This window comes from Trichechus manatus, unplaced genomic scaffold, assembly GCF_000243295.1.
Source record: "Trichechus manatus latirostris isolate Lorelei unplaced genomic scaffold, TriManLat1.0 scaffold00005, whole genome shotgun sequence".
Lineage (NCBI taxonomy): Eukaryota > Metazoa > Chordata > Mammalia > Sirenia > Trichechidae > Trichechus > Trichechus manatus.
In genome coordinates, this window is record NW_004443941.1 from 7190417 (window position 1) to 7203249 (window position 12833).

At 41.4% G+C, this 12833-nt stretch overlaps 1 protein-coding gene across 1 annotated transcript in view; it reads right to left on the bottom strand.

Annotated features, from left to right (window-relative positions):
• Window positions 1-12833, bottom strand: part of EML6 (EMAP like 6) — a 267307-nt gene that overhangs the window by 94106 nt on the left and 160368 nt on the right. The window contains exon 15 of the mRNA XM_012556681.2: window positions 10530-10635. Coding sequence (XP_012412135.1) covers window positions 10530-10635 — 106 coding nt within the window. The remainder of the gene's footprint in view (window positions 1-10529; window positions 10636-12833) is intronic.

A 12833-nucleotide genomic window follows, 5' to 3' on the forward strand; every position in this document is an offset into this window, starting at 1 on the left:
CCACCAGTATAGGGTTGCTATAGGGTCTCTAGGAGTCGTAATCAACTCAACGGCAATGGGTTTGGTTTATTTTCTTTTCCTTCCCTAACTAGAGAGGGCTGACACTGGGGCAAGGAAATGAGCAGGTGATAAAGTCCTCCTCCTCCCACTGCATCTTCAAAGGTAGGCTGGGGTAGACCTCAAATCAGGGTGGCCAGATAAAACAGAAGAAGTCTAGTTAAATTTGAATGTCAGATAAGCAATGAATAATTTCTCAGTGTGTTCCATGCAATATTTATACTTAAATTGCATATTTGTACTTACATTCCATGGGACATGCTTATATTAAAAAATTATTTGTTCTTTATCTGATATTCAAATTTAAGTAGGTCTCTTGTATTTTTATTTGCTAAATCTGGCAACCAGATCTCAAATTCTAACCAATGTCCAACGCTTGAGTGCCCCTACTTGTGCCAGAGACCCTTCCCCCAACCAACTAGGGAAGGTGGTCTGCTCCTTTTTTTCTGGGGGAAGGAGAAAAAGAGAAAGAACAATATGGCATAATCCTCCCCGGTTCTCAGGTACTCCTTTGAGTCAAGGATTTGAAAGTGATGTCAGCCCTTTCAGGCTACTACAGTATTAGATGACTACAAGGAGCCCTGCTGGCGCAGTGGTTAAACGCTTGGGTGATAACCGAAAGGTTGGCAGCTGGAACCCACCCAGCAGCTCCTCAGGAAAAGACCTGGAAATCTGCTTCCATAAAGATTAACCAAAAAAACCCGTGACCGTCGAGTCGATTCTGACTCATAATGACTCTATAGGACAGAGTAGGACCACCCCATAGGGTTTCCAAGGAGTGGCTGGTAGATTTGAACTGCTGACCTTTTGGTTAGCAGCCAAACTCTTAACCATTATAGCCAAGAAAATCCTGTGGGGCAGTTCTACTCTATCACATGGGGTTACTATGAGTCAAAATCCACCTGACTGCACCCAACAACACCAAAAGGGCTCCGTCAACACTAGGTGATTATTATAAACGAACTGTGCCTTTTGAATCACAATTAATGATTTGCCATTGTGCTTAAATGTTAATCCACTGCCGTGAGTTGATTCCAACTCATAGCAACGCTATAGGACAGAGCAGAACTGCCCCATAGGGTTTCCAAGGCTGTAATCTTTATGGAAGCAGACAGCCACATCTTTCTCCCACGAAGCGACTGGTGGACTGAACTTTTGGATAACAGCCAAGTTCTTAATCACTGCTTCCACCAGGGCTCCCTGCTTAAATGTTACCAGGCTTTAAATAGGGCCAAGTCTCTTTTTTGCACATTTGGGAGAAGGGGCTGGTAATGCCTTTCTATTACCAACAAGAATTCTTTTTCCATATCTCTTGGTATGGTCTGGTTGTGTTTCTGTATTAGTAGGACTGAATTTGGTGGTTTTATTTTTATTGGCATTTTCTCTCTCCCTTTGTAGATTATAAGCTCTTTCATGACAGTGATCATATCAGTTTCCTTTGTGATCCCCACATTGAGCTAGTTTTCAATGAATGTTAATGATACCGGTGACATTGCGGAGGAGGGGGAGGAAGATAAAGAAGGACTGTGCCTATGGATGGTACAAAGGGCAGGGGAACGTACTATGTTATACAGCTGTACAATTTTTCATCGTTTTAATCTTCATAAATACTCAGTGTCTCTTGTGCACTCATGAATTCTACAGTTTATGTTTTCTTTTCTAATTGGTATAGCTATATTAATATGTCCTTCTTGGCATGTAAGCATCCACACGTTCGAAATGATAGTTTTTAAAGTTTTACGTTTTTTGAAGACCTCAGGGCAAACTAATTTTTTTTTTTATTATTATTAGACTTTCTGCAAGGCCCCACCTGCTCGTCCTCACAGTTACACCACCTTCCTGCCCCAGTAAGAGTATTGAGACTGTGAGTAGCAATGGAAGAAACAGAGTAAGCTCAGAGGCACCTCAACAACCAGAACTCTTCTCTGGGGTGGTGACTTTTTCTTGAATTCTACAAGTGTAGGCCATTTCTGCATACCACACCTTTTGGAAATATAATTGGTGACCTTTTATTTTTTCCCAGTTTGTATTTCCTCTGTAGAGGCTTGACTTTGCTTTGAAAATCTATTTCTCCCAGCCAGTTAGTTGGGGTTTTTTATTTTCAGTCATATTTTTAGAGTCTGGTAATGTCCTTTCCAATCTTTCCAGAAACAGTAGGTGTTAATTATGGATGTTTTGTGACACAGCACAGAAATATTCCCGTTGACAGTTAGTGTCAACAGTGAAGGGCAAATCAGAAAGAGAAAATTTTTACTCAGATAATTACGATTTGGTTCCCCTAGTTAGGGCTCATAAAAAATGCATCGGTTTTCTGAACTGAACACTATGAAATCAAGTTAGTCTTAGAGGTGCCCTTGTGGAAATCAGTATTATTCCAGGAGGATTTTTTTTTAAATACGTGGGTGATATTTAGTGTAGGAAACATTTATGTGGCTGAACTTTTCTCTTTTTAATTTGCTTTTCTATTCAGGTGGAGGCAGTTTCCTTACTGCAAACGCCAACACAGAGATGTTCTTTGTTCCCTAGACAGTGATAATAAATTCACCAACTTAAAGCGATGTTCAGGTTAGTGATATAATATAAATTCATTCCTTCCTGTCTGTATAATCCAGAGTTATGGATCATGCTGTAAGAAATGTTTTTGATTGGAAATCTTCTGCTGTTGTTGTTGGCTTAAGAAAAGTAATAAGAAAATCTAAATTGCTCTGCATAATTGTTTATTTGTGTTGACTTTTCACACCATTTGACTGCTTTGTATTTCCAGGACAATTTCTTTCTCTGCTGGGGGACAATCACACCTCATCAGGAGGTCTCCACGACACCCCCTCCTCCCCCCATGAAGCTGACTTACAAGAGATGGGTGGATATGGGGGTACTGAGGCACACAGAGGGGGCCACCAGCTAGCTAAGAACTGATGAAGGTTATGTTGTTTACATGATTAAATGGAGAGATCTTACTATTCTGACTCACCAGTTTCCAAAAGGAAGGTATAGTTGCTACTGCTCCCATTCAGATAAGTGTGGGATTTGGGGTTGTTCCAGGCCAGGGGTCTCTCCCAGGGGCTATTTCACACAGCGGCCTCTATGGCCCACTCTGCCCCTCCACGTTTATATGGACAATGGGAAGGGCAGCCAGGACGCCTGCTGCCAGGCAGAGGGCGTAGGGAGGCACAGGAGGATGTTCACCCTCCAGGCATGAGTCTCAAGGCTGAAGTTCACGTCGGCGCCGATGGTGGTGCGGCAGAAAAAGGTATGAAGATGGAGGAGAGAGAACGCCCGGCACACCTCCCACCAGCCAAGAACCCCTGGCCTGGTGGCTATCATGCTGGACCCAGAGCTGGGAGGCCCAGGTTCTAGCTCTGGATCTACTACCGCTTGAGTTTTAACCCAGGACATGCCGCCACACTTTCTGGATCCCCATTCTTGGTCTGTAGTGTTGGGGCTCGCTTACAACTAAAGCTCTATTAACACAAAACAAAGTGCTGTCGATATAAACGAAACCAGAGAGGCCTCAGCTCACACCTCCAGGAGGCACCGTGGTCACAGTAAAGACCAGCCAGCCATCACCATTCACGTATGCGGCCATTCTCCATCATCAATCAATCAAGCATTTGTGACAGTCTCCCCTGAAGGGTCCTTATGTTAGTGTTTTCTAAAATTATCAACTGCTGAATAAATGGGCCCTTCCCTAGTGATTGCTATCTGGGGAGTGGAGAGTGTATTGTTAAAACTGAAATGCCCTTCTTATGCAGAAAATATCTCACATCTGGGCATTTCTTTATTTGCCCAGATTGGGAATTAGGAGCAGCCACAGAATCAGCTTCCTCATCTCTTCCTAGAGTATCTGGTTTTTCTACCCCAGCAATGGTTTGAAGGGCTGCCTTCAGAGGGGAAGATTTCTAAGTTCACTTAATTTCTTAGTCTTTCTTCTATAAAACTAATAAGCCCAGAAGAGATGTGAGCTCTCTGAAATACAGATACCAGGTTACTGAGTACCAGCTTATTGCTGCCAATTTGTCTCATAATGAATGTCTTTGATCAACACTCCACTAACCCCTTTCTCCACCACTACCATTTGCTGTTGAGTTGATTCCAACTTATAGCGATCCATGTGTGTCGGAGTAGAACTGTGCTCCAAAGGGATTTGAATGGTTCATTTTTCAGAAGTAGATCGCCAGGACTTTCTTCCAAAGCACTTCTGGGTGGACTCAAACTTCCAACCTTTTGGTGAGCAGCCAAGCACTTAACCATTTATGCTACCCCCGGACTCCTAATCCCTTCTCTAAAGGTATTTAAATAACACGAGTTAATTCTATTGATTCTTCCGAATTTAAAAACCAGAAAATTAAACAATACTATAGAAAAAATAATATAAAACCCAAACCCATTACCGTCAAGTCGATTTTGACTCATAGTGACCCTACAAGGAAGAACAGCACTGCCCCATAGGGCTTCCAAGGCTGTAATCTTTACAGGAGCAAACTACCATATCTTCCCCGAGAGCGGCTGGTGGGTTCGAACTGCTGACTCTTTGGTTAGTAGTGAGTGCTTAACCATTGCACCACCAGCTTAACCACTGCAACACCAGCTTAACCACTGCTCCTCTAGAAAAAATAATATAATGATTATGAAGTTATATTTATATTACTTGAAGTTGCCTGTTACTCTGTTTATATGCTAACATGTATGCACATATTTTCAGTCGAAATCAGTGAACAGATGTTATTTGGAGTAATATTTTTTTTCTCTTACTTGAGACATAGAAATATGTATGAAATACATAGTCCACATACTTATCATTCTGAATTATAGCTTTTATTATACATTGCCAAATTGTTTGCTAGAATTATTGAGTCAATTTTCAATGCCACCAAAAATACGAGTATATTGGATTCTCCATAATCCTATAAACATTCAGGTTTTACCATTTTTATTTGTTTTTACTATTTCAGTGTATATCTTACTACTCTTCTAAAGCATTTACTAATATAATTTTTATATTAAGTATACATGTGTGTATCTGATAGCCAAAATTAATTTTATGGAAAGTGTAGTTCAGCCATTTAACAGTGGAACTATTAAAAAAAAAAAGCAGAGGAAATGCAGTCACACATTCACATCTTTGGGACAGAGCCATATTTGAGTTCAAATTACAGTTTCCTTTTAGATTTTACTGCTTTATCATGACACATGGCACATCCATTTGAAACCTGCATGTTCATTGAACTTTTGGAAGTTTAGGACTTTATGTTCACTGTTTACTGGGTGTGATAAGTGGGCTTCCAACTGGCAGGTGGGACGCCGAGTAAGTCTCTCTTCCCTGGTACTGTGCCTTCTCCTACCCCCAGCTCCACCAGTTCAGCCTTGACTGTTACTAATTCAGTAACCCCAGATGGTATTAATAACTTCTAATACTGGTAATAACAACTCACACTCGTATAGTAGTTTATAGTATGTGAGAATGTGCATGCTACAAAAAAACCACCACCACCACCACCAAACTGTACCATGTTGCCTTGGCCAGAGAATAGATGAAGACAGGTTTTACCCAAACACGGTTTATAATGTGAAGGTCTAGTAATAGTAAAACACAAGACCAAGTGCATTGAGCAAAGCCCCACTCATTCATTCACAACATTTTCTGAGCAGCGTCTATGTCCACAACTCTGTGGCATGTGCAGTGGGGACCAGAGAGATGGTTCTGTTGCCCAAGGAGTTGACGGGATGTGAAGGGTACATGAGATGTGGCCACAGGTAACCAACCACACGTGGACTCAGGCAGGCACCACAAGAGCAATGGCAACAGCTGGCTAAGGGGTACAGAAGAAGGGGCAGGTTATATCTGTCTGAAAGCATGGAGGAAAAAGCTTTCAGCGTGGTCTTAAAGGATGGTAGGGTTTCAACAGACACATGAGATCAGCATGAGCAAAGGAACACAGCAAAAGAAGGACAGGAGCGCACATAGGCCTGACGGCTAGGCAGATGTAAAGAGCATGAACAGGTTAGTGGGTGAAAACAGTGCGAAGGAGGGTGAGGCCAGATCGTGGAGAGCTGTGAATACACAACCAAGGGCTCCACCCTGAGCCAGCCAGCAAAGGGGAGTCCGTGGTAACTATCCAAAAGACTCCAGAAGTGGGAAGGATGGACTGGAGGGAAATGCGGATGGGATCAGAGACCAGCATTACTGCCATGGCACAGATGAGACAGAGTGAGGGCTTGAACAGGGAGAATGAGAGGGAAGGCCATGGGAGAGGTTGGGGTTGTGGAGTTATGGGATTTAATGACTAATACTGCACATAATGCACATATTCCACACTTGAATAGGATTTAGCAAATAAATATATATACATACATATATAAACCAAAACAAATCCATTGCCATCGAGTCAATACTGACTTACAGTGACCCTACAGGACAGAGTAAAACTGCCCAAGAGGGTTTCTAAGGAGCGGCTGGTGGATTCAAACTGTCAACCTTCTGGTTAGCAGCCAAGCTCTTAACCACTGTGCCACCAGGGCTCCATATATATATATATATAATCAGTTTTCTGTAGAAAGTTTAGAATTTTTGTCTACAGATCTAATTTCTACAATTGCTGTTGTTGTTTGTTGTTAGGTGCCGTTGAGTCCGTTCTGACTCATAGTGACCCTCTGTACAACAGAACAAAACACTACCTGGTCCTGCGCCATCCTCACAATCGTCGTTATGCTTGAGCCCATTGTTGCAGCCACTGTGTCAATCTATCTCATTGAGGGTCTTCCTCTTTTTCGCATGATGTCCTTCTCCAGGGACTGATCCCTCCAAAAACATGTCCAAAGTATGTAAGACATAGTCTTGCCATCCTTGCTTCTAAGGAGCATTCTGGCTGTACTTCTTCAAAGACAGCCCTGTTTATTCTTTTGGCAGTCCATGGTATATTCAATATTCTTTGCTAACACCACAATTCAAAGGCGTCTATTCTTCTTCGGTCTTCCTTATTCATTGTCCAGCTTTTGCATGCATATGATGCGATTGAAAATACCATGGCTTGAGTCAGGTGCACCTTAGTCTCCAAGGTGACATCTTTGCTTTTCAACACTTTAAAGAGGTCTTTTGCAGCAGATTTGCCCAAAGCGATGCATCTTTCGATTTCTTGACTGCTGCTTCCGTTGGTGTTGATTGTGGATCTAAGTAAAATGAAATCCTTGACAACTTCAGTCTTTCCTCCACTTATCATGAGGTTGCTTATCAATCCACTTGTGAGGATTTTTGTTTTCTTTATGTTGAAGTGCTACCCATACTGAAGGCTGTAGTCTTTGATCTTCATCAGTAAGTGCTCCAAGTCCTCTTCACTTTCAGCAAGCAAGGTTGTGTCATCTGCATATTACAGGTTGTTAATGAGTCTTCCTCCAATCCTGATGCCCAGTTCTTCTTCATATAATCCAGCTTCTCGGATTATTTGCTCAGCATACAGATTGAATAGGTATGGTGAAAGAATGAAATCCTGACGCACACCTTTCCTGACTTTGAACCACTCAGTATCCCCTTCTTCTGTCCAAACAACTGCCTCTTGATCTATCTACAGGTTCCTCATGAGCACAATTAAATGTTCTGGAATCCCATTCTTCATAATGTTATCCATAATTTGTTATGATCTACACAGTCGAATGCCTTTGCATAGTCAATAAAACACAGGTAAACATCTTTCTGGTATTCTCTGCTTTCAGCCAGGATCTAACATCAGCAGTGATATCCCTCGTTCCACTCCTCTTCTAAATCTGGCCTGAATTTCTGGCAGTTCCCTGTCAATATACTGCTGCAGGCGCTTTTGAATGATCTTCAGCAAAATTTTACTTGCGTGTGATATTAATGATATTGTTAGGTAATTTCTGCATTTGGTTTGATCACCTTTCTTGGGAACAGGCATAAATATGGATCTCCTCCAGCCAGTTGGCCAGGTAGCTGTCTTCCAAATTTCTTGGCATAGACAAGTAAGCACTTCCAGTGCTGCATCTGTTTGTTGAAACATCTCAGTTGATACTTCATCAATTCCTGGAGCCTTGTTTTTCACCAATGCCTTCAGTGAAGCTTGGACTTCTTCCTTTAGTACCATCAGTTCCTGATCATATGCTACCTTTTGAAATGGCTGAACGTCGACCAATTCTTTTTGGTATAGTGACTCTGTGTATTCCTTCCATCTTCTTTTGATGCTTCCTGTGTCACTTAATGTTTTCCCCATAGAATCCTTTACTATTGCAACTCGAGGCTTCAATATTTTCTTCAGTTCTTTCAGCTTGAGAAATGCCAAGCATGTTCTTCCCTTTTGGTTTTCTATCTCCAGCTCTCTGCACATGTCATTATAATACTTTACTTTGTCTTCTTGAGCCACCTTTTGAAATCTCCTGTTCAGCTCCTTTACTCCATCATTTCTTCCTTTTGCTTTAGCTACTTGACATTCAAGAGCAAGTTTCAGAGTCTCTTCTGACATCCATTTTGGTCTTTTCTTTCTTTCCTTCCTATCTTTTCAATGACCTCTTGCTTTCTTCATGTATGATGTCCTTGATGTCATTCCACAACTCACCTGGTCTTTGGTCATTAGTGTTCAACGTGTCAAATCTATTCCTGAGATGGTCTATAAATTCAGGTGGGATATGCTCAAGGTCGTACTTTGGCTCTCGTGGACTTGTTCTAATTTTCTTCAGTTTCAACTTCAGCTTGCATATGAGCAATTGATGGTTTGTTCCATGGCTGGCCCCTGGCCTTGTTCTGACTGATGGTATTGAGCTTTTTCATTGTCTCTTTCCACAGGTTTAGTCGACTGGATTCCTATGCATTGCATCTGGCGAGGTCCATGTGTATAGTTGCCGTTTATGTTGGTGAAAAAAGGTATTTGCAATGAAGAAGTTGTTGGTCTTGCAAAATTCTATCATGCGATCTCTGGCATCGTTTCTATCACCAAGGCCATATTTTCCAACTACTGATCCTTCTTTGTTTCCAACTTCCACATTCCAATCACCAGTGGTTATCAATCCATCCCGATTGCATGTTTGATCAATTTCAGGCTGCAGAAGCTGGTAAAAATCTTACATTTCTTCATCTTTGGACTTAGTGGTTGGTGCATAAATTTGAATAATAGTCATATTAACTGGCCGTCCTTGTAGGCCTAGGGATATTATCATATCACTGACAGCACTGTACTTCAGGATAGATCTTGAAATGTTCTTTTTGACGATGAATGCAATGCCATTCCTCTTCAATTTGTCATTCCTGGCATGGTAGACCATATGATTGTCCGATTCGAAATGGCCAATACTAGTTCATTTCAGTTCACTAATGCCTAGGATATTGATGTTTATGCATTCCATTTCATTTTTGATTATTTCTAATTTTCCTAAATTCATACTTTGTACATTCCACGTTCTAATTATTAATGGATGTTTGCAGCTGTTTCTTCTCATTTTGAGTCATGCCACATCAGCAAATGAAGGTCCTGAAAGCTTGACTCAACCACATCAGTAAGGTCGACTCTGCTTTGAGGAGGCAGCTCTTCCGTAGTCCTCTTCTGAGTGCCTTCCAACCTGGGGGTGCTCATCTTCCAGCACTATCTCAGACTATGTTCTGATGCTATTCATAAGGTTTTCACTGGCTAATTCTTTTCAGAAGTAGACTGCTGGGTTCTTCTTCCTAGTCTGTCTTAGTCTGGAAGCTCAGCTGAAACCTGTCTGCCGTGGGTGACCCTGCTGGTATCTGAATACCAGTGGCATAGCTTCCAGCATCACAGCAACATGCAAGCCCCCACAGTATGACAAACTGACAGACACATTTCTACAGATCTAATTTCTACAACTGGGATTATTAAAAATTTCTAGGTTAAAAATACCTGTTTTGATAGGCCCTCATTCTTGAATTCTAACTTAAAGAAACAGCCCTACTCAAAAGAAAATGATATTCATTAGTCAGTATTTTTGTAGTACTGTTTTCCAATTTCAAGTTGACAGGAACTTCAGTTCTATTTTTTCCAATATGAAAAATCTATTTCCACAACACCAATGCTTCAGGAAAGTGGCCCTTTTCAGAGAATTTGCAGTCCTCCCCGCAGCTCCTTATGTTTTAAACCGGAAGCGACGTGCTCCTACTTGTTTGGAGAGATGAAATGGATGTTCTGAGTCACTGCAGACATTTGCGATAAGTCTTTCAACAGCAACAGCTGCTCTGGATTTCAAATGGCTCGTGCAAAGGCAGAACACAGTGTGAGCCCGGGACAACGACTTGGGAGAGAGGCAATGAGGAGGACAAGGACAGGAGGTATAATCTAAAGGCCACACTTCCTGGTGAGTCATTCACGTATATGATTCCCAGTCTAAGGAGGTTACTCATTACAAGCAGAACTCAACTGAATATGAGGATGTTAAGAACAAAAAACAAAATAAAGAAAACCCGAACGGAACGTGGAAAGCACTGTCAATGACCGTGGTGAAAAGCTGTGGCTTACCTGAAAAATCGAGCGCACACACTCCTCTCTGATGTTGGCCTTTCAACAGTGACAGACATTTCAGAGTTTGTGTGTCCCACACGTGGATAGCAGCATCTCTTCCAACCTTAAACAACACGATTTAACTAGTTATTAACTCCTTATAAATTATAATACGAATGATTTTGTTCATGGAGTCAAGTACTGCTCTGATATCAAGACACAGGTTATTGGAAGAGCAGGAGGAGCCCTCAGAAATCATTGAGTCCAACCCCATTATTTTCCAGATGAGAAACTGAGGCACAAAGAGTCATCAATGGCTTGTCCAGGAAGCTGGGTGACAACAGAGCCTGACCTGGCACATGGCTCCCCGTTAAGGAGCATTTGAGACTCAAACATCCACTGTGATTTGTTTTTGTCGGTTTTTTTCTACCTTTCCCTTCTCTGACTTTTCAACTCCACACGAGATTCCACTTCTGAGGCAAGGATCCACCTGTACGTTGTCATGGCAATACCCACAGCGTTCTTGTGCTCATCTCAATTATATCCCCCACCTCAGGAGGGCCTGGCCCTGCTTCTCCCCATGTGAAATGGCAATTTCACGGCTTAACTATCTGTCAGTAAGGTGGATTCTCCTTGAGGGATACAAGCTCGTGTCACACTAATTCTCAAGAATAGGGAGAAATCACGATAACAAAGTGGTCTTCCTCACTTATAATACATAGGGGGAAATAATAAAAACCCTGCTGGCGTGATGACTCTAAAAGGGTAATGGGCCATAAGGCCCTGTGCATAACGGGCAGAATCTGGCTAATCCCTGCCCTGCTCTGGGGACGCCCAGTTCCCCTGCAGTGGCTGCTGGCTTGCTGGTTTGTCACGGGTTTGCCTTCACCGACTACAGTGTCCACTGCAGTGTCTCAGCAGGGGTGAATGCAAACAAACAGTCTCTGGTTTTTCTTTCTAAAGGAATGTTATTAAATAGACATTAGCCAAGCATTGTCTGCTTACAGGAAAGACAAATGATAAAGGCAAAGGAAAAGGCAAAGCAATGATCAATAGAATGTCATCTAATGCAGACTAGATGATCTGACTTTCATTTGGAGGCTCAGCATATCAACCAACAGCTCTTCTCTTTTGGGGGATTATAATCCCTTTATAAGTAATATAAAAGCTAGGAACCCTTCTTCCCCAAAACGCACATTTCTGGAGGTTGACTCCTTTCAAGCACTCGACTTCACCCATGGATTTCATGCACTCCATTATGAACCCCATAAAAAGGCTTCTACCACCTGTATGCCATGTCCCATATCCTTGTCAACACTTGGTGTAGTCAGTCTTTTTAACTTTAGCCATTCTAATAGATGTGATATCTATTGTAGTGGTATATCAGTGCAGGTTTAATACACACTTCCCTAATGACTAATGATGTTGAGCATGGATTCATGTGCCTATTAAGTTATCTACAGGGTTGCTATGAGTCAGAATCAACTCTACAGCAGTGGATGTGGTGTGGTGTGAGTTATCTGTACAGTTTGTTGGTGAAGTGTTTTTTTAAATTTTTTGCCCAGTTTTAAAATTGAATAATTTGAGTTTTTCTTGGAATTTGCCACTTAGATATTGAGCATCAGTTGAAGAATTAACTGTGGTTAAAAGTCCATGATAAAATTGATTAAAAATGTAATCTACACATCGGAGGAAAACAGCATAAAATTGAAAATACTATTGACAATATTACTGTTTTACCAGAAACCTGAATTGAAAAGATTCTTTGTTTACTAAATTGACTTATCCTAGTTGAAAAGCTTCTCAGTTATAGACTCAATCCAAAGTTTAGGCATTTCAAAGAAAATTCAGATAAAATTTGTTGCTCTGCAAGGCTAAAATAAAAAATGATAAATTAGTCAAAATTTACATGGCTTTATGATTTATAGAAATTAACTATACACTAGATGTTGTAACCAGTAACCAGTTGCCATCAAGTCAGCTCCAACTCATGGCAACTCCATGTAGTATGTCAGAGTAGAACTGTGTTCTACTGGATTTTCCATGGCTGAGTTTTCAAAAGTAGATTGTCAGGTCTTTCTTCTGAGGTACCTTTGGGTGGACCTGAACTTCCCACCTTTCGGTTAGCAGCATGTTAACTGTTTGCACCACCCAGGGACTCCACTAGATGTTATACTAGTATTACAAATGAGTCATTCAATAAACACTTAGTGAGTCTCTAGGTGTTCTAAGCATGGAGTATACAGTGCTAAGGAAAATACATAAAGACTTTGTGGAATGTACACTATTTTAGTTTTAGCTAGTCCCATTCACAGATCTCAT